General features: G+C 36.6%; 1 protein-coding gene across 2 annotated transcripts; it reads left to right on the forward strand.

Annotated features, from left to right (window-relative positions):
* The first annotated feature begins 218 nt into the window (after nucleotides 1-218).
* On the forward strand, nucleotides 219-22135 carry pja2 (praja ring finger ubiquitin ligase 2). 2 transcript variants are annotated; one of them, XM_067406130.1, is made up of 9 exons: nucleotides 219-295; nucleotides 2199-2390; nucleotides 4971-5970; nucleotides 9998-10171; nucleotides 11517-11702; nucleotides 13646-13760; nucleotides 14949-15063; nucleotides 19320-19435; nucleotides 21651-22135. In XM_067406130.1, exons 2-9 carry the CDS (start codon nucleotides 2201-2203, stop codon nucleotides 21768-21770), a joined length of 2016 nt encoding a protein of 671 aa, XP_067262231.1. In that variant the 5' UTR covers nucleotides 219-295; nucleotides 2199-2200; the 3' UTR covers nucleotides 21771-22135. The 2 variants fall into 2 exon arrangements, with proteins under 2 accessions (XP_067262231.1, XP_067262232.1); XM_067406131.1 differs by having other exon boundaries at nucleotides 10001-10171.
* Nucleotides 22136-23303: the final 1168 nt, after the last annotated feature.

Below are 23303 nucleotides of genomic sequence, written 5' to 3' on the forward strand. Positions count from 1 at the left end.
TGAACTTACATACAGTGTCTGTCCAAACATTTATCCTATCCTGCCCTTTCCTGTAACATCCCACCCCATCCCATCCAACTTCATCCCCATTCTACCCTGTCTGCTCTCTGTTTTCCAGGTGGGCTTTAAATTGCACACGTGGTGTTGCAGTTGGCTTACAGCTGCCTAGCTGGACCCGATTATAATGCTGACAATTATACTCTCAGTTGATTGGTGGACATGTGTCACGTGACTATTAAGTTTCACGGTGACGTTCGCAGAGTTTAGTTGACACAGGAGGCATCCAGGAACACAGGTACAGTCCTTTAACAGACGACACATTTCCTAAACCAAAACATTGTGTGAGTTTTCTGCGTGAAACTGGAGGAATAAAAGCGTTAGCAAACATTATAATCCACGCCCTAGAAGCAGCAGCGCTTGTCGACTAACATTAGTTAGCTTGTTAGCTGCTCTGAACTTGTATGTGGGCCCGTAGTCGACTGAATTGATCCAGCTGATCATATGAATCACGAGATGTGTGTGTTTCTAGAGATAAAAAGCTGTTTTAGGGCGTTGTAAGTTGTATTAATTGTTTTTGAGGTATTGTGCCAGGCGATAGCATATGTCAAATGCCTTAATGCGTAATGTTGACGGGTGTGATGTGTTTGCTGCAAACTAACGTTACATAGACAATAACATGACAGTGATGCGTTTTGATCAGATTGTGCTTAGTAACTTCCTTGATGTTACTCTGTTCAGCATTAATGTGATCTGTCATAGGTTTAGAAAGCTTTAATTCTTCATAATCCTGGTCCTGGAGTAGCACTGCATTGCACATTTGGGATATTTCCTGTATTTAATAAACACCCATGATTAATTAGTAGAGGCCCCAAGACCTGAACTGGATGTGTTTTAATAAAGGATTGAATCAATGCTTAAAAGACAGCTGCGATTCAGCATCAAAGATGGAAAAGCTTACTGGTCACAATTTAATCTTCTTTGTTTTAGGCCTGTGTAACAAACCATTGTGCAACATTTACATATGCGGATGAATTGTGTGATTTGGTGTATCAGGTGTCACACCATGTTTTTTCATTTACATTGTTACATTTTAACCAATGCTTTTATGCCTCAAATGAGGAAGCAATTCATCACACATGACAACAATATTAATAGGATAACAAGGCTGAGTTACAAGAGTGCAAATTAAGTTAAAACACAGAAACGAGAAGAAGTTTTTTATAATAGAATAGCTATAGGAAGAGCCTTTATTTAAATTAAAAGAAGAACTCAATATTAGAAGTGCTTTTGTACTGTGGACGCATAAAGGATACGTTTGCAGATTTTTCCATCAGATTTGTATTGCTACAATGTTGGTGAATAATTGAATAATTTAATAATGAATAATTTGTACTCATTCTCCATGTTACCTGCACACAAATATCCCTTTTTATTTGTCAGTAAAAGTGCAAAACATCATTTTGCATCATCCAGTGGACTTTTGAAAGCTCCAGGGCTTTTTTTAAAAACTACAAGTGAAGATTTTGGCAAAAAAAAAACACAACAGCTCTCCTTTTTTTCTGTAGTTAGAGTACCAATTTCAGAAGAAGAAAAAAGTTCACTTTTCCAATGCTTTGACAAGATTAAAAGCCTGTCTTGCCAGTGGTGAATTACCCCTTTAATGCCTATTCACACCAAGGACAATAACTTCAATAACCTTGGGCCTGGTTTCACAGACAGGGCTTAGATTAAGCCAGGATTAGGCCTTAGTTCAATTAGGACATTTAGGTAGCTTTTATAAACATGCCTTAGAAAAAAACATTACAGGTGTGCATCTTGAGACAAAACAATGGCACTGACATATTTTAAGAAGTTGCTTTCAGTTAATACAGTTCAAGCATGCATTTTAGTCTAGGACTAGGCTTTATCCTTTGTCTGTGAACCAGGGGATAAACTTTTAATAATCATTTTAATTCTCTTAGAACAGGGAAGTCAACACCACAACTATAATGATTGTGATGACATATCAATGATATCGTTGGAATCACTTTCAGAACATTGACATCCAATCAGAATCCACCAGATTTTAAAGAGCTCAAGTAATTAAACTGCAGCATGCTTTTAATAAACAGAACATCTATTGGTGTGAATGCTAATATAGTAATCTTTGTAGTTATCGTCTTTGGTGTGAAGAGGCCTTTAATCTCTGTTTCTCATAGGAATGGGTCAAGAAGCAGGAAAGTCTGCATGGCCCAAACCAGCAGGAGGATACCAGACCATCTCAGGCAGGCGATACGGACGGAGACACGCTTATATCAGCTTCCGGCCGGTTACAGATAAACAAAGAGCCACATCTGGTGTGGACTGTCAAAACATGGAGAAGACGAGTAGTCAAAAGGACCAGGCAGTGGGTATGTACCAATTGGTGATGGAAACATTTAGTAGGTGATGAAACTACTTAAATTACATGCTTCAACTAACGTTTTTTTGGCTACGGAATTGCAAAAGTACTGCCCCAAACTCAAGCCAAGCCATTATCAAGCCAAACCAACTAGAGTTTTGATAGCACCACAGATTATTTATATTATTCTGAAAATTAATTTAAATATACCTTAGTTGTCACTGATTTTTGTATTAAAATATTATAGTATATTAATTAAAATTACTTAAATTATTTAAAAACTTAACTTAAAAAAAAAAATAAAAAATTACTCACTTCAGCTAACAATTCCTGAGAAACTGGAAATCTGTGATCAACGAAAGTGGAGGAAAGGATTTTGAGATTTCTGGTTCTCATGGTGAATAAACAGCTTTGTAATATTGGGAATGTAACAGGGATTTTGAAGAGCTGAAATATGCGTGTGTGGGTTGTTCTACTTTAGAGTGGAGCATTCATCACCTTTAAAAGGTGTAAACGGAAACCCTGTAGGAGACCATCTGACTTTATTATGCAAATATATATGAGAATGATGAGGGTGGGTAGAAAGTAGTTTGAAATGTTTTTCCTTTTCTTTTTGTTTAATAGAGTGACAGTCAAAAAATGCCCAGGTCATATTTCACCTCTAAAATATATGTTTTTCATGACGAAAATGAAGCCTGTTAGATTAATTACTTGTCGTTCCAAACCAGTAAGGCCTTCATTCATCTTTAGAACACAAATGAAGATATGTTTGATGAAATCCGAGGGTTTCTGAACCACACATAGGCGGCAATGTCATTGCACCTTTTGAGATCCAGAAAAGTAGTAAACACATCATTAAACGTGTCAACCTGACTACAGTGGTTCAACCGTAATGTTATGAAGTGAAGAGAATACTTTTTTTGCGCAAAAAAAGTAAACAAAAATAACTTTATTCAACAATTTCTTCTCTACCCGACTCAATTATTGGCCAGCTCCTGCGTCAGCATCACATGCATGCATCGTGGTGCTCACATGTACAGCTTCAGCCAATACTGAGCCAGCTTTCTAACGTAAACACAGAAGCCTTGCACTGCGTATCATGGACTATTTTAACAGTGTCTTTAATACTTTTCTTGACCTCAAATGGTGCAATGATGTTGCTGCCTATGTATGGTTCAGAAACCTCTCGGATTTCATCAAAAATATCTTAATTTGTGTTTCGAAGATGAACGAAGGTCTTACAGGTTTGGGACAACTTGAGGGTGAGTACTTAAAGGTGCCATAGAATTGAAAATTGAATTTACCTTGGCATAGTTGAATAACAAGAGTTCAGTACATGGAAATGACATACAGTGAGTCTCAAACACCATTGTTTCCTCCTCCTTATGTAAATCTCATTTGTTTAAAAGACCTCAGAAGAACAGGTGAATCTCAATAACACCGACTGTTACGCAATAGTTGGGATCATTAATATGTACGCCCCCAATATTTGCATATGCCAGCCCATGTTTAAGGCACAGCTGAATCATCAGACTTTATGCAGGTAAGCAAGCAAGGACAATAGTGAAAAATGGCAGATGGAGCGATAATAACTGACATGATCCATGATAACATATTTTTAGTGATATTTGTAAATTGTCTTTCTAAATGTTTTGTTAGCATGTTGCTAATGTACTTTTAAATGTGGTTAAAGTTACCATCGTTTCTTACTGTATTCACGGAGACCAGAGTCGTCATTTTCATTGTTAAACACTTGCAGTCTGTATAATTCATAAACACAAATTCATTCTTTATAAATCTCTCCAACAGTGTAGCATTAGCCGTTAGCCACGGAGCATAGCCTCAAACTCATTCAAATGTAAACATCCAAATAAATACTATACTTACATGATCTGATATGCTGCATGACGAACACTTTGTAAAGATCCATTTTGAGGGTTATGTTAGCTGTGTGAACTTTGTTTATGCAATATATTATAGAGTCAAGAGCTTGGGGTTGGGAGTGCGAGCATTTAAAGGGGAAGCGTGCTGAATCGGTGCATATTTAATGATGCCCCAAAATAGGCAGTGTAAAAAATGAATAAAAAAAAAATCTAAGGGGTATTTTGAGCTGAAACTTCACAGATTCATTCAGGGGACACCTTAGACTTATATTACATCTTGTGAAAAAGCGTTCTATGGCACCTTTAATTACAGAAATTTCATTTTTGAGTAAAGTAACCCTTTAAGTTTTTTTTTGCACTGCTTTTAGTTTATGCCAATTTTAAACACCTTTTTAATTTTTATAATAATCATTGACCAGAAAAGATGATTTTCTCAATGTATTACAAAAATGAATGAGTATTTTTATACAGTGAGTATAATTATTGACAGTAATTATAATTTTGGAGGAAACTTAATCATCATGAATGAGACACAAAAGTATAAATAGAGTTTCTTATTATATTCCTTTGATTTTTTTGAGAGAAATGTAACCAGGACATTTTTTTGTGACTTTCACTCTATAGTATACACTTACTTTCTATATACAAATAATAAACTTGTATCCAGTGAAGGAAAAAGAGTAATAAGTGAAACATTTTCCCTCTAGCGTCAAAGGGCAAAATTTCTTCAGTTCTTCAGACTATCCTCCCGACACCATGCACAAATTCGGTGCGCTCTGAGTTGAACGCAGCTTCAAATCAAGAGGGCCACAACAGGAGGCAGTCATCATTGTGTAGAGCTCTAAAAGCACCCTCCAACCACTTCAAGAGACCAAAGAGTGAACGGGTTGTGCCATATGATAGACAATATTGGTCTGGTATAGAAAAAAGTGATCGAGCTAGAGTCTGGCCCATCAGTGAAGCCCACAGGCCCAACCCGGAAGCTCTGAGCTACATCAACATTGATGCATATGAGCCTGACAGTAGCGGAGCTGAGGAGGAGGACTTGAGTTTAAACCCCTCTCGGGCTGCTCAGAAGAGACTTGATGGTATTTGTGGATTGGGTGAAAATGTAGATTCGCTTGACGATTCACATCCTGATGTCTTTACAAAAATAAGTAAACGTTCAGTGCAAACGGCACCTTCTAAAGACTCAACAGAACTTCGTAGCGAGGAACCAGATTTTCAAAGAACTGTGAAAGCAAATAGGAAAGTTGGCCAGTTGTTGGTTTGTGAAGACCAAGCTCCGAAATGTCACGGGGCTACAGCCAGCGCTGGACCCGTTTCCTATAAAAGCACAGGAAAAACGAACCCTGAAGAAACATCACAGTCCGAAATGGTCGTGAGGCCAAAGATCCGCAAACAGACGAGCGAGACCCACCTTGAAAGGAGGAAACGTTCAGAAAAAGAGGAAGTAAGCCATTTGTCAGGCTCAGCAGACAGAAACAAGTGTGGCTCGGCACCTCCGGGTTTCCTCACACAAACAAACCCTGAAAATGAGTTCCTCTTTGATTTTCCACCAATGGCCTTGAGTGACCTCAACTCTGAGGACAGGAAAAGTGCAAAGGATAATAACACTAAAGTAGATGATAATGATGATGGCGATATCTGGGAAGATCTAGAGAATTTTGGAGAGAAATGTGAGCCATCTACAAAGGGTGATGAAAGGTACAGTATGTATTGCATATATCTCAACTGTACTAGAGGTTTTTTTTTTTATTGCTTTGGTGCATTTTTCGCAAGCAATTGGTACATTTTCAAAACTCTTAGTAGTAATATCACAACAGATCATTAAAAGTGCACTTTTTTCAAACATTTCAGCATATTTTCAATTGTCTTAGTACAATACACAAAATCAGAAAGTATCCTTTTCACTACACAAAATAAGTGTTTGTTTAATCTTTATAAATGTTTCATTCACAGTAACTGCCTTTCATAATGCTATTACTATCAAAATTTTCATTTGCATCTCTTTTCCATTCTTTTCAGTTTAATACATTTGTCCATTATTTAATCAATCTGATCTTAATGGTTAATCAATTAATCGTTTGGTATAGATTTATATACATACACATTCTATAAGCATAGTTTTTATTGAAATTATTTGCAATTTCTGATATGGATAATCAAATGTAATGAATTATAAGCAATTGATCTTAGATGATGACCATAATTTTCAAAGTGTGTGTGTATGTGGATGGTAATTTTAGACCTTGTTTGGACGTTTTTTTTTTTGTTTTTTGGTCCCCATGAGGAAAACAGCTTATAAATCATACAGAATGATCTTTTTTTGTGAGTGAGTGAGTGAGTGAGTGAGTGAGTGAGTGAGTGAGTGAGTGAGTGAGTGAGTGAGTGAGTGAGTGAGTGAGTGAGTGAGTGAGTGAGTGAGTGAGTGAGTGAGTGAGTGAGTGAGTGAGTGAGTGAGTGAGTGAGAGTGAGTGAGTGAGTGAGAGTGAGTGAGTGAGTGAGAGTGAGTGAGTGAGTGAGAGTGAGTGAGTGAGAGTGAGTGAGTGAGTGAGAGTGAGTGAGTGAGAGAGAGAGATACAGATACACAGGGATTTGAAATTTGTGCACACAGCAGGACAGAGTAAGGGAAAAGAAACGGTCAGTGACTGTATAAAATCAGGTTGATCAGAGATACGTCAGAACTCAGAAGAAGTGAGACAGATAGCATAATTTTACATTATAGTATGCTATGTGATACTGTAAACAGATTACCTTGGTAGAGACTGCCACATTACTGTTACTCACCCTTCATCTGTAAAGATCAACTACAGTATAGATTCAGTCATATGGTACAGTGAGAACATTTACTGTATTGGCAGGAAACTCTGTTCTAGCACAGAACATTATGACTGTTTCATAATTTACACCTTTTGATAACACTGTATAGATACTATTACAAACATTATGGATTTTATGTCAATTTTGTAATTTAGGTAATGTAAGTGTATTTTCTAACGTGGCATCTGTAGCATGTGTAATTATTTCAGCATCAAGGGCGATTTGAAACATGAATTTTGTATTGTTTGCTATTGAATGAACTAATTGTTAAAAGTACTAAACTGAAACAAGAACATACTGTTGTTTCAGTGATTAAACCAAATGTTCTCATTACATATCACAATGATCTTGTGTTTGAAACAGTGATTATGTAGAATGAAAATATGTACAATTAGAATGAAGGCATGAGATCAAGTTTTGAAAGAATGACTAGCTGTGTTAGAAGTGTGATCACTTTGGATTTTTGTACTAAGAGTTTTGAAGATGTGAAAATAGTACCAACGCGAATAAAAAAAAAAAAAAGTAAAATGTTTAATTCACAAATAATCACAAACTTGTATAGAATATCTGTATAAAAATAGAGTATATAAAAATACTATAATACTATAATTTAGAGAGAGAAAATTAGATGCTATAAACTTTTACACTAATTGGGTTTGATAAGATTTTTAAGTATTTTAGACAGAAGTGTCTTATTTTTACCAAGGCTGCGTTTATTGGTTTAAAAAACTGTAAAAACAGTAATATTGTGAAATAGTACAATTCAAAACTTTTTTTATTTTTTCTCCAGTGTCACATGATTTTTTTCAGGAATCTTTCTAATATTCTGATTTGGTGCTGAGAAACATTTCTTATTATCAGTGTTTCTAGGTTTGCTGTTGAGTGGATTCGTAAACACCTCTGATTGGCCATAGTGTTAACCCGCTCATCGGATATGTGATTGGCTTTGATGATTAACGCTTCAAAAACGTTGTAAATAGTCATCAGTTACGCTCATCACCGAGTGCTTGCATAGATAAACACAGGAGCATTTGAAAGCAGGCATCTATCACAGACGCCTGCTCCCGCTCCCGCTTTCAAAACACTTTCAAATTCAAACACTTCCATGTGCTTTAAAACGCTGCTATGCGTTGATCACTGTAGCCAATCACAGACATATTTGATAAACAAACTGGCCAATCGGAGGTGTTTATGAAAATCCGCTCGACAGTGCTCAAAGCATCACATTTTTAAATTTCAGTACCGACTTGGTACCGAAGTCAGTAATTTTGACAACTCTAGTTGGGTGTAATGTTATTACATTACTAAGAAATTACTGTAAGTTAATCACTTTTACTTTTTCAAAGGAATGGGATTGCTCTTAATTTTTCTGTAATTTGTTTAGTTACTTCGGTAACACTTTAGTATGGTGAATACATATTCACTATTAACTATGACTTTTCTTTTCTCAATAAACTCCTAATTTACTGCTTATTAATAGAAAGGTAGTTGTTGTAGTGCTTAAGTTCAGGTATTGGGTAAGATGTAGGGATGTAAAATATGGTCATGCAGAATAAGACATTAATACGTGCTCTATAAGTACTAATAAACAGCCAATATTCAGGCTAATAAGCAGCTTGTTAAAAGTGATAATTGTTCCCCATACTGAAGTGTTACCGTTGCTTCTGATGCATTAAATACTTTATAGACTATAGAACAATTCTATATAAAACAATAGTAGATTTAACATCAAAATTTAATGTCTAATGTTAAAATGTATGTTTTTAATGTAACCTTCTCCCTTTAAATACTTTAGTCAGTTTAAGAATATTTTTTGCAATTTATGCAATTTTATACTATTTATTTGAAAATTAAAAGAGCAGTTTCATCTCTATCCTTGTATTGTTCGACTGGTTGAGGTTTATATGGGATTTAGAAAGTCCTTAGTAATGCAGTACTTTTTAGATGGAGTAATTAGTACAGTAATATAATTGCACTGTTGTAGATGCAATTAATAGCTAGTAATTAATTACTTTTTTTAAAGTAGTAACATACCCAACACATCAATTTAATATGTCCTTGCTGAATAGAAGTATTAATTTTTTTTTTTTTAAATCTTATTGACCCCAAGCATAATAATTTATCAGATTTCAATTCAGTTGTAGAAAAAGAATATTTTTTAATTCACATTCTAATAGCCAAAAGCATAATATTTTGTGTACAACCATCACCTATTTTGTGATCTTTTAATTAGCATATAGTCATTTTTTTTCTCAATTTTTACATCACTACTGTTGAAATGTATTCATAAAGCTAAAAAATCTAGCCCTGTTACAAAAGCTATTAAAGAATTGGTAACAATTTATTTTACAATGACATTGTTACACGTTACATGTAGTTACTGTAGTAATAACTATAAATTATGCATAATACCATGCAATTAACCTTAAACCAATCCCTCATCCTAACTCTAACCCTATAGTAAGTACATGTATTAATTATAATTACTCAGTACTTAAATGTATAATTACACTGTAACATGGACACCTTAATATAGTATAACCAAAGAATTCTACACTATTTGTGCATGTTTTTTTTCTTTTTCTATTTATTTCTAGGACGTTACAAAATCAGGGTTTTTAATTTGTCCCAAATTTTCATAACAGTTACAAAAATCTTTCAAGCTCTATTTGATAGCCTATTTGTGAAAAGTCCCTCATATAATGCAAGTCAAGGATGAGTTTTGGACATTTACTGTGAATGCTTGATAAAGGTATACACTCTGCAGGAAATGAGTGAGGTGCCAAAGGTGCGCTCAGTGGGTGCTCATTCTGCATGCTAAGGCTCTTCAGCTAAGAGGATTAGCTTGACTTTTACGAGGTAAGCTCACGTGTGTTTGTGTGTGCGCGCGTGTATTCTGCTCTGTTCTAAGCAGCAGCTCAGAATTCAGCGAGGGTGAGTGGTCGGCTTCGTGGACATCCGACTCTGGGCTGGAGAAGGAGAGGTGTACAAGTGAAGAAAGCTGGGAAACTCTGCCTGGCATGGATGAGCCGCCTGGCTGCAGCAACAGTCCGGAAGAAGTGCCTTCTCTCAACCTCGCTCTAGAGTAAGCACACATACTCTCAACACTCACCCCATTGACATTGACATTGTATTTTTATTAACAATATTATAATGTTATTATATAATATACAATATTTAATATAATGTAACTATTTAATAATATTATAACAATCTTATAAAAAAAAAGACTTATCCGTCCATGTAGAAATTTTGATTATAAATTAAAATTGACTAAAATTAATGTGGTAATGCATGATATAAATTTTACATTAAATCATTCACTTTTACATGTTTATCAAATTATTAGCTTTCTGCATGTCAGTAATTTGGCACAGTGAAAAAAAAAAAAACAATTAAAAAAAAATAGTTGGTCGTATGGATTTTATGCGTGGCATTACAAAAATAATCGCTTGTTGCACCATCATTTGAGCAAACATCAGTAAGAAAGGCATCAGATGTAAGATTAAGTCCATAAAGTATGGGAAAGTTTTGACATTATTTAGATATTGACAGACTATGTGCAAGTAATCTGAGTAAAAAAAGGAATAACATTTCCCTTAAAAAGAATGAAAGCCCTTGTATTTTTCTTTTTTTTTTTTCAGGATTGTTTGATTGAATAGAAAAAGCATTTATGTGGAATAGAAATCTTTTCTAACATTATAAATGTCTTAACTGTCACTTTTGATCAATTTAAAGGTGCTCTAAGCGATCCTTGGTGGAGTAACTTCCTGTTGACGTTCGAAGTGTTGTCAAACAAAACGGAGGCTAGCTAGACCCTCCCTCCTCCTCCTCCTCCCCCTCCCCTCCGTGCTTCCTGAAACGGTCATGAACGCGCATTTAAAATCATTCTTGTCTGTTATTGGCTGGAGCATGTTTATTATGTTTCGTGGTCCAGGCTGCACCAGGTAGTTTTTGTTGCCGTTTTCGGAGCTTGTGGCGTCTACAGAGACCGCTTTTTTTTTTTTTTTTACAGTGCAGCTAGCGGATAGTGAGATGTTTGCTGTATGTGACAAAAAAAATGTTTTGGCCTAAAAACGTGTGACATCGCTTAGAGCACCTTTAATGTTTTCCTGCTAAATAAAATAAATGTATTTTAAAATAAAATCTTACTGACTTCAAAACTTTGAACGGTAGTGTATAAGATTATTTTTTCACAAACAAATTGTCTGGACTTGATTAATAAATTAAGATTTTTCTCCATAATTTACTGAAAAATGAGTCTGTCTACATCATTTTTTTTGTGTGTACATGTGCTCTTATTCCGATATCTGTAGTCACATGGAACAGAATGAAACAATGTCAAATTAATTTTAAATGTGTCTCAGATATTAAGGCATCCCTAAAGATGACGTTTTTCTGCTGTCCTGTGTTTGTGTGGTGTTCTTCAGAGAGCAGACCCCTCTGGAGGAGGGCGAGATCCCCTGGCTGATGTATAACGAGGACTCGGGCAGCAGCAGCGATGAAGATCCTGATGGTGTCAGTCAGTTTGTGCACCCTGGACTCTTTATCCTGGATGGTAACAATAACCTGGAGGATGATTCCAGCATGAGTGAAGATCTGGACACAGAGTGGAGGTCAACAAACCTAATATACAATAATATCAAATATTACAAGATAATGATGCAATGTCTTCCTGTAACTCTTAAGGCCCCGGTATACTCACAGTTCGAATTACCTTTGCAGCGGTATACGGTTAGCGAACATCCCGACGCTGCCCACACTCCTGGGAGCGAAGTTAAGATGAATGTGTTAATATGTGCTGCACGCTTTTCTCTCAATAACAAAATAAACACAATAAAAATGAAAACGGTAGCTAAGAAAGCATCTGATTATAGAGAAGTGGATATGTTTGCACAAGATCTGCAATTTGGCATTCCAGTCAAGTCACTAGTATTTATTATATTAGCACTTTATACAATAGATTGCTTTAAAGCAGGGGTTTTCAAAGTTTGTGTGTGTTCTTGTATACATGGTTTATGAGGACACAAATGTGTATAATGACATGGGTATTACAATGTAAACATGGTTTATGAGGACACTTCCTCGTTAACCAAATGGCTTAAAGAACATACTAAACTTTTTTTTTTTTTTTTTTTTTAATTCAAAAAATGCAGAGAGTTTTCTGTGATGGGTAGGTTTAGGAGTAGGGTAGTGAAGGGGGTCTGTACAGTACAAAATACATTACGTCTATGGAGAGTCCCCGTAAAAAACACATATACATGTGTGAGAGAGCATATCAGGGGAGGCGCAGAGTACGGCTGGACAATTTTATCTGTATGTAAATATACCCGTGCAGCACAGGACTGCTTAAACACGATAGAGCAGCAAAGAAACATGGATGAATGACAAGGAAGAGCGGGACGTGCTTGATTATGAGTTATTAAAAGCACAATAAACCACAACAGAGAACTGAATTTGGTACTGACAGGTAGCTTTCTGTGGGCAATATCCGAAGTGCACAAGTGCTGAATTCCGCTTACTTCCACAGCTTATTGTGCTTGAACGGTTAAATACACACATTTATGTGTCAAAATGGAGCGCCATCATGTATGTTGTGCCCACTGTCTTTGACTTTGAAAACCCCTGCTTTAAACATAAAAAAAAAAATAGTGTCAGTGTCTCTTTTAATTAGAATTACAACTTCAATTTCTACTATAAAGCTGCTCACAAGTGTCAAATATTTTTACTTGTCACACCATCTTAGTATATCGGGGCCTTTACAGAGTGAATCTCACAAAACATGTAAAGAACATGTGACCAAAAAAAAAAAAAATACTTTCAGAAAATTACATTTGTTTTAGTTTTTTTTTTTTTTTTTTTTCCTCCGTTGTGACAATTCATTTATTTTCATTATTGTGATGCAAGAAAAACTCATTCTCAATTCATGGTAGTATTTGTTGTACTGCCTTGTTGTAAATTTATGCCGAAAAAGTAAAAATGTATGCAAAACTTTATGGAAATTTAAATAATAATATAACTTTTTTACTTTTAATACATTAAGGCCTGGTTTCACAGACAGGGCTTAGCCTAAGCCAGGATTAAGCCTTAGTTCAATTAGGGCATTTAAGTAGCTTTTATAAATGTACACTAGAAAAAAACTGGTGTGCATCTTGAGACAAAACAATGGCTCAAACATACTTTATGATCTGTCAGTACAAGTTACTTTCAGTTAAAAAGGCTCAAACCTGCCTTGTCTGTGAAACTGGGGGTAATTTTACTTATAAAAATTGAAACCTGTATGAATAATAGGAGTTATGCATTATGGTAATACGAATTTGAAAGGAAAATATATTTTATTGTCATGAAAATAATGTCACAGCCCTAAAAATAGGCTTAAATTTCTTAATACAAAATCTATTTTTTGGGTTTAAAGATGACCTGGAAATGTTTCATGAGATATAACCCAGTGATTCATGTCTAAAATATGAAAAACGGTATTGATTATAAGAACATTTTACTTAACCATTTTGATTGTGACTAAGAGAGATGCTGTATTTTAAAGTCCTTTGTTGTTCAGGTTCCTTGATGAATTTGGTGACGGTTTTGGGATGGCTCAAGCGATATCTTATGTGGATCATTCCCAGCTCCTCACTTACATGGCGTTAGAGGAGCGTCTCGCACAGGCCATGGAGGTGAGGGACCTTTGCCTTGTTGCATAAACGGGTCGTATAAAATGTTATATATATATATATTGAAAAATGAGATTTTTAATGTTTTTAAAAGAAGTTTCGTCTGCTCACCAAGGCTACATTTATTTAATTAAAAATACAGTAAAAAAAGTAATATTGTGAAATATTATTACAATTTAAAATAACTGTTTTCTATTTGAATATATTTCACAAAGTAATTTATTCCTGTGATGGCAAAGCTGAATTTTCAGCATCATTACTCCAGTCTTCAGTGTCACATGATCCTTCAGAAATCATTCTAATATGCTGATCTGCTTAAGAAACATTTAATGTGTACAATTGTACAAATTTTTGTACAATATTTTTTTTCGGGATTATTTGATGAATAGAAAGTTCAAAAGAACAGTGTTTATCTGAAATCTAATCTTTTGTAACATTATAAATGTCTTTACTGCCACTTTTGATTGATTTAATGCGTCCTTGCTGAATAAAAGTATTAATTTCTTTAAAAAAAAAAAAAAAAAAATTCTTACTGACCCCACACTTTTGAACGGTAGTGTATAATGCTACAGAAGCTTTGTATTTCAGATAAATGCTGTTCTTTGGAACTTTCTATTCATCAAGGAATCCTGAAAAAAAAGTACACAACTGTTTTCAACATTGAAAATAATCATAAATGTTTATTGAGCAGCAAATCAGCATATTAGAATGATTTCTGAAGGATCATGTGACAATGAAGACTGGAGTAACGATGCTGAAAATTCAGCTTTGCATCACAGGAATAAATTACTTTGTCAAATATATTTAAATAGTACACAGTTATTTTAAATTGTAATAATATTTCACAATATTACTGTTTTTTTACTGTATTTTTAATTAAATAAATGTAGCCTTGGTGAGCAGACGAAACTTCTTTTAAAAACATTAAAAATCTTAGTAGTTCCAAACTTTTGGAATGTACTGTATATGTATATATATGTTACACAAACGATCCATCTTAATTCAACCCAAAAAGACAATATTAAGAAATTGGACTCAGTTGCCGAGTGATGTTTTGAAAGCCAAGCAAACTTCATTGATTTCAGCCAATGAGAGAGCACACTAGAAATGTAAGGCTTAATGTATAATTAACTTGCTTCTATCTTTATCCATGGGAAATTAAATATGCTAATGGGTTTTGTTGTGTTGCAGGCAGCACTGGCTCATCTGGAATCTTTAGCTATAGATGTGGAGCAGGCCCATCCCCCCGCCACTGAACAGATCATCGACTGCCTACCCCAGATCACCGTGCATGCCGAAAACATTGGTACTACTGTCATTACTTGTAGATTGTTAAACCATATTCAGAATATTCAGCCTCAAGTGTCTTAATCCCTGTGTCCGAACTATATATATGCAAAAAACAGTATGTGAAATTAGCAGTATTCATAAAACAGTAGGCGAAAAACACCCTGGTCACCTACTACTACTGCACTGCGGTTATGAAGTGTGCATCCAATGGACCCTTTACTATCTCGTGAGGCTACGGTAGAGGAGTTATGAATGGCAGTGAAGCGACACAACTGGCGCTTAGGGCACATGACAAAGCCAAGGTGGCGAAAGCAGAACGTCCGGATTACACACATTAATACTACATAGAACATACTTTTTTAGAGTTAAAAGTTCATTCCTCATCAAATGTAGTGCAAACTGTGCGATTAGTACCTACTTTCTATTTCAACAGACTCGGTGCTTTAAAGGGATAGTTCACCCAAAAAAACTCACCCTCATGTTGTTCCGAACCTGTATTTCTTTCTTCTGTTGAACACAAAAGAAGATATTTAGAATGTTGTTAAATGTCAATGGCTACTGTCAACTGTCTATTCAAAATCTCTTTTGTGTTCAACAGAAGAAGGTCATACAGATTTGTAACAACTTGTGATTGAGTAAATGATGGGTGAACTATCCCTTTAAGTAGGAGTAACAGTGAAGCATTCATGCAAACTAAGAGTAATATGTGAACAGGTGTTTTGTGTATGCGCTGATCAACTACAACAATAAATCCACTGACCGATGAAGTGAATAACATTGATTATATCGTTGCAATGGCACCTGTCTAGGGGTGGGATGTATTAGGAAGCAAGTGAACAGTCAGTTTTTGAATTTCATGCATTGGAAAAATGGGCAGGGGAAAAGATCTGAATGACTTTGGCAGGGGCCAAATAGTGATGGCTAGACAACTGGGTCAGAGCAAGTTTTGTAGGGTGTTCCTGGTATGCAGTGGTTAGTAGCTACCAAAAGTGGTGCAAAAGGATAACCAGTAGACGCCCAAAGCTCTTTGCTGAAAAAGTGAATGCTGCCCTTGATAGAAAGGCATCTGTCAGGTGGATGTGTTGTTTTTCTGGAGAAGAGATGGCAGCAGGATCCACAATGGAAAGAAGGCAAGCCGGTGGAGGCAGTGTTATGCTCTGGGCAATGATCTGCTGGGAAACCTTGGGTCCTGGCATTCATGTGGATGTTATCTAAAGATTGTTGCCTCTTTATGGCAGTGGTGTTCCCTGATGGCAGTGGCCTCTTTCAGCAGGATAATGCAACCAGCCACACAGCAAACATTTGATTAGGAATTATTTGAGGAACATGAAAAAGTGTTCAGGGTGTTGCCTTGGCCTGCAAAGGCCCCACCTCGCAACTTGCAGGACTTAAAAGATCTGCCGCTAATATCTTGTTATAGAGGTCTGCATTCCCGTGGGACCCGATCAGATTACTTGCGGCGTGGGATTATATTTCCAAATGAAAGATATCGCACAGCCCGGCCGCTCCCGACATCCTTTGTCAACAGCGCATCCACTCTTGAACTTGCAATGGCGGTGTTCACTCAGTTCCCAGTTCCCTGCCCTGAGCAACCTGGCAAGATAGGTTCTTTGTATCCCATGCACCTTCAGAGAGAACATTCAGCCTTTGTGGTCCGATTTTGGAGGAGAGACATTTGATACTTCATCATCAGTCAGTGACATTCTGTTCTTCCATGGATGTTAAAAAAAAAATTGCAGCATAGCTTATAAGCCTTAAAAACAGTTTTCGTTTATTTGTATTTTTGGATTATTTTGAGTGACAGATGTCATATTCAGTTTATTTAGACTGTTTTTCTCTGTGACATTTTTTACAGTGTTGCCAGTATCATATGACAAATGACAAATAAAATTCTTGTATAGCCAACATTTTATGTTTGTTATCCCCAATGTCTCTTTCTTTAGGGGAAATTTAAATGTGAGATTTTGGAAACAAGATCTAAATTTGGTAGGATCGGTTGGGTCGGGAAGAAAATTATTCTAAGCGGATAGCGGTGGATTTTAGAGTGGATTTTAAGTGGGAGCAGGTGGGTGTGGAATAGAACCAAGCAGTATGAAAAAACAGTCTTGTGCAGACCTCTGACACAGGACACCTTCAGAGGTCTCACGGAGTCCATGCCTCGACACATCAGAGCTACTTGATATTAGGCAGGTGATTTTAACGTTGTGGCTGATCAGTGTAGTTTGGTATGTAATAAAGAAATGGAACTGCGAGGACATTACTTTATTCGTCAAACTTTACATTTACACTTTACTTTAAAGTCGCAATGAAACAGAATTGGACACATCACAGCATTAGATTGTAAGTGTTCAATAACTGGTCATAACAGAAATGAAAAAATGGGATGGATTGATAGGCCTAGTTAGGGCTGGGCGATATATCGCATGTGATTGTCACACGCATTTCGTCAGTAAAGCCGGTTCCCTGATTACCGCTAAATCGCCATCACCTGCTTTCAAATAGAGCACCATTTAATAGACAGAGCCGTAGATCACTGACAAGCTACGCAATATCGCAGATGAATCACCTTCGATAATGAACGCGGTATCGCGTGGCTTGTCAGTGATCTACGGCTCTGTCTATTAAATGGCGCTCCATTTGAAAGCAGGTGATGGCGATTTAGCGGTAATCAGGGAACCGACTTTACTGAGGAAATGAGCATGACAATCGCATGCATTATATCGCCCAGCCCTACGCCTAGTAGTGTACAGTAAGCTGCAGCAGACAGACTGTACTTCTGCTGTGTGCTGTATTGTTGCAAAGACATAAAATGACACATGACGTTACTCGTATTGTTTTGGATGGGAGAAAGTGCAACGCACAATATGGCGGAATAAGTCCCACCTTCAAAAATGAGAGCCAATCGCTGATTGGTAAAGTCATCGTGTCACTGTAGCAGCCATTAGAAGCTCTTGTTCCTATAGAAACGGTCAGACGCGCTCCTCTGAAATGAGACAAGAGATGCGCATTTAGGACTGCGCATACGCATTAGCTTGATACAGCCTGAAAAATTTTTTTTTTGTCATGATTCGAGCATTTAGAAACAAATTTATGAGACAGTTTTTGTCAGATTTCATTGGTGATTTCAAATATGAAATTTAATCGAAAGCCTGGCAAACAGCATTGGAGAATTTGATGTATCCCCATTCAAAGAGATTGGAACTGCACTTGAATGCCCGAGAGGCGTTTCAAAGATGGCCGCCGAGTGAAATGACTTGTCTTCAATGGACTTTTGATTGTAGTTACGGACTGGGCGTGCAGGTTACATGATTATGAATGACAAGACTTGAGTACTGTATGTTATAATTTGCCTTCCTGTTTCTCACTGTCACCCATGTGAAATGTTTTGCAGATGGAAAATTGTAAAAACGTCTTGAGTGTAGTGCTATCAAAAGTACCAAGTCGGTATAGAAGTTTTAAAAATGTGATGCTTTGAGTGTTGATGAGTAAATTCGTAAATGCCTCTGATTGGCCATTGTTCATGCACTCATCAGATATATCTGTGATTGGCTACAATGATCACGCTTCAAAAACATTGTAAATAGACCTCAAGATACACACTGGAGCATTTGAAAGCAAGAGTCTATCAGTGGACTGGTCCATTTATAGATGCCTCCTTTCAAACACTCCCACTCCCACCATCAAAACTCTTTCAAATTCAAACACTTCCATGTGCTTTCAAACACTCCTGTGCGTTGATCAATGTAGCCATCACTGACATATATGTTGAGCCCGTGAACACGATGGCCAGTTAGAGGCATTTACGAATCCTCTCAACAGCGCTCATTTTTAAAATTTAAGTACCTACTTGGTATGGAAGTCGGCACTTTTGATAACACTACTTGAGACAGACAGACACGCTAACATCCGAGCTCATCACCTTTAAGTGATTGACTGTTAAAATACTTTGTGTACTTTTTCGTGCAATACAAACACCAGATGAGAAATGTTTTTCACAAAACTCAGCACACGGGTTGGATGCTGGGAAAATCATGCTCACACACTAATGTCCCACTTCAACTTTATGGCCTGAGTGCATTTGGGGTAATAAATCTGCTTTGGAAAGCATAAAATGACTTCAGTTTCACCCCTAATGACTCAAATGAGTAATTCGATGTGTGCGTGGCTGGATCGAGACATGTTTAAATATTTGGTTTGGTGTCAGGTTTACGATGGAAAGCCGAGTTGAGTCTTTTACATACATTGACATGCCCACTCTCTTTGGTTCTGCAGAGCAGGAGCAGTGCTGTGCCATCTGCTGTTGTGAATACGTCAAAGATGAGATTGCAACCCTGCTGCCGTGCCGCCACATGTTCCATAAACTCTGTGTCACACTCTGGCTCAGAAAGGTATTGCTGTTTTTCTTGGAGCTTGTGAAAGAACCAAAAAAAACAGGCTAGTTCAACCAAAAATGAAAATTCTGTCATCATTTACTTTTCTCATGTCGTTTCAAACCTGTATTGCTTTCGTTCATCTTCGGAACGTGAATAAAGATGTTTTTAATGTTTTAATCTTTTTGTCCATCCACTGAAAATCCATGCAGCCAAAATTTTCACACATTAAAGCCGCAGTCTGTAACTTTTTTTTTGGTTAAAAATGATCCAAAATCCATTTTTGAGCAAGTACATAACCAGCCAGTGTTCAAAACTATCTCATGATCTTAACTTGGTTCACAACAGTAAGCTTGTAATAATGTTTTATAATAAGAGCGACCTGATGGATTTCAGTGGGAAATTTGAGCATGCAGCAGTTCGTCTGTGCGTCATTACGTCACATCCGTAAACATAAATGAAGGAGTCCAGGCTAATTGGTTTTATCACGTGAGGGCGCTGCTGGTAGCGGATCATTTATAGCCTTTTCTCACAGCAGCTGAAATAATTAAACTTATCATTTAGATGGTTGATTGTAATCCAGAAAAGTCCAAATGACTAGAGATTCACTCGTAGTCAAGAGCAAAAGACTTTGGACTGTGGAGTGGATACAGAAATTGAAATCTACAGGTAACGCTAATATACACAGTCATAGTAATGTTGATGTTGTTAACATTAACAATTTGAGAACATATAACAATAATAAATGTTTACACGGTTTAGCATGATCTAAGCTAAGCGATCATTAGATTTAATCACTATTGTCAGCGCGATTTATTGTAGGCCTATTGCTTTTTTCCTCAGTTGGTCAGAACAAAAGTGGCAGACATGTTACTTACTTGTTCGATGATATTTTCCAGTGAAAATTCTTATATTGGTCATACTTTCAAGACGTAGAATCTGTGATTCTGAAGTACAGCATCCACACCGGTGCGGTGACTGACAGCACGCATTAGATTCATCCGCGCTGACGAGCTGTGCCGAGGCACAACGCACGTACAGATAACTGTTCCGCATATGACTGCAATTGCAGGTTTCAAACAAGAGATGGCGACAGAGGAAAAATCGCAGACTGCAGCTTTAAAGGGTTAGTTCACCCAAAAATGAAAATTCTGAAATTAATTACTCACCCTCGTGCCGTTTTACACCCATAAGACCTTTGTTAATGTTCAGAACACAAATTAAGGTATTTTTGTTTAAAACCAATGGCTCAGTGAGGCCTGCATAGCCAGCAATGACATTTCCTCTCTCAAGATCCATTAATGTATTAAAAACATATTTAAATCAGTTCATGTGAGTACAGTGGTTCAATATTAATAATATAAAGTGACAAGAATATTTTTGGTGCACCAAAAAAAATAAAAAAAATAATGACTTATATAGTGAGGGCCGATTTCAAAACACTGCTTCAGGAAGCTTCGGAGTATAAATGAATCAGCGTGTCGAATCATGATTCGGATCGCGTGTCAAACCACCAAACTGCTGAAATCACATGACTTTGACGCTCCGAACTGCAGATTCGACAGCTGATTCATTTATGCTCCGATGCTTCCTGAAGCAGTGTTTTGAAATCGGCCATCTCTATATAAGTCGTTATTTAGTTTTTTCTGGCGCATCAAAAATATTCTCGTCACTTTATAATATTAATATTGAACCACTGTACTCACATGAACTGATTTAAATATGTTTTTAGTACATTAATGGATCTTGAGAGAGGAAGTGTCATTGCTCCCTATGGAGGCCTTACGGAGCCATTGGATTTCAACAAAAATGTCTCAATTTGTGTTTTGAAGATTAACAAAGGTCTTACGGGTGTGGAACGGCTTGAGGGTGAGTAATGCATGACAGAATTTTAATTTTTGGGTGAACTAACCCTTTAAGGCACACATATTCACATCATTGGCCACATTTGATTTTCTGGTTGTGTCTGAAGTCACTCCCTGTACCCTTATATAGTGCACTATTTTAAGCAAAGTTTTGTTTTCATGGACTTCAATGGAGGGACAGAAATCTCTCAGGTTTCATTAGAAATATCTTTTGTTTTGAAGATGAACAAACGTTTAATAGGTTTGGAATGACATGAAAGTGAGTGAATGATGAGAGAATCAACATTTTTGGGTGAACTAACCCTTTAAGCTTATAATGACATAACTTCATTGTATTTACCGAATGTTGTCTCCTCGTGATTTTTCAGTCTGGCACGTGTCCAGTGTGTCGCCACGTTCTGGCCCCGGAAGTGACCGAACCCTCGTCTTTAAGCGCCGAACAAGAAACGCCACCATCCAGTCACAGCACGTCAGAGGGAACGTGTTGAACGGCAGTCGTACACCCATCAAAACACCCCGCAGAGAAGTATTATAATAATAAATAATCAGCCTCACAAAGAAATTCCCATTTGATACTTCTTTGCTGGAACGCAGCAGCCTGAACTAGTATTCAGATTCCATTTAACCTAGTGACCTGTGCTGCAATTCATGGTCCAAACGTGGCGAACTAAAACTTATTTTCTGAGAAAATATGAATACATATATATTCATAGGAAGCATATTTATTCATGTTTCAATTAAAATGTTTTTGTACATCCAGGCTAAACATCATAATTACATGTATTTAACTTTTCACATGTTGTGTCAAGTAAAACGTTCAAATGCAATCCCTCAATAAAAGCTCACATTTGGTTCAAATAATCATTTCTTTTCTCAATTCTCTGGCAAAATGTCTTCCAAAGCTGGCTGCTACCCTGAACTCTCTTCAGATATTTATTCAGAGTAAATCCAGCTGCTTTGTAACATCCAGACTTAAGCGAACATAGCTGGATATAAATGATAATGGCTGTGCGATATATTTCACTGTGGTTCATAAACATATTTGTATAAATCATCCAAATGATAGGCCGCTGAATAGGTAGTTTTCACAAAAGCACCTTCGGGAGCAATATCATTTTCAGAGGGCTGACAGTCTGAACTGGAAAATATGATGGTGGGGAACTATAAATACGAGATGGCTTTGTGCCGTTTACTGCAAAAGCAATTGGCATGTATTCAACGTCATGTTATTTAGAGGTGGCAGCTCGTATCTTTTGGAGAAAACCATCACCACAGAATAATACACAGAGAAAGGCACAGGTGTGTGTGGCGGTAGCTCACCAAAATCACTTTAAGGATTTATTTACTGGAAACTGGCAAAGCAGATGTATATTTTTGAAAGAAACGGTCAGCATGACTGTAATCTATAACATGTGATTTGCTGTGTATACATAAAACTTCCAGCGGATTTCATTGGTAGAATGATCAGTGAGACCAGCTGTAGGCACCATTTTAACAAGGATCAATGGATATTATTCAGTAACAATTGTGTGGATTATTCCTATTTATATGCACATGAGAACTATCTCATAACGTGCATATGCACATGACTTTTTTCTTAACCTTGTTGTAATGTTATTGAATTTGGAGTGTTCTAAATAAGCGAGGTTAGTAATTTACTTAACTTCCTCGCCATCTCTCTATAAGGGTTTCCTGCCCAACCTTTTTTTATTGTATACATGTATAAAAATTAATCTAAACACATTAATCATTTAAAATTGAACTAATCCTTTAACCCTTGTGTACTGTTGCGGGTCAATTTGACCCATTTAGATTTTTGAGTTGTCGGAAACATCAGTTAACTTTTTCTCATTTAGGGTCATGAACATGCATGCAAAGTTTCAACACACTGATGTACGGAAGAGGATTAGGGCCAAGCAATAATAAAAAATTAAAACCATCTTGAGATTAAAGTTGTTAAATTTCGAGAAAAAAAGTCTAGATAAAATGTTGAGAATAAGGTCATAATTTAATAAGTTTAT

The sequence above is a fragment of the Chanodichthys erythropterus genome, chromosome 13 (assembly GCF_024489055.1).
Source record: "Chanodichthys erythropterus isolate Z2021 chromosome 13, ASM2448905v1, whole genome shotgun sequence".
NCBI lineage: Eukaryota > Metazoa > Chordata > Actinopteri > Cypriniformes > Xenocyprididae > Chanodichthys > Chanodichthys erythropterus.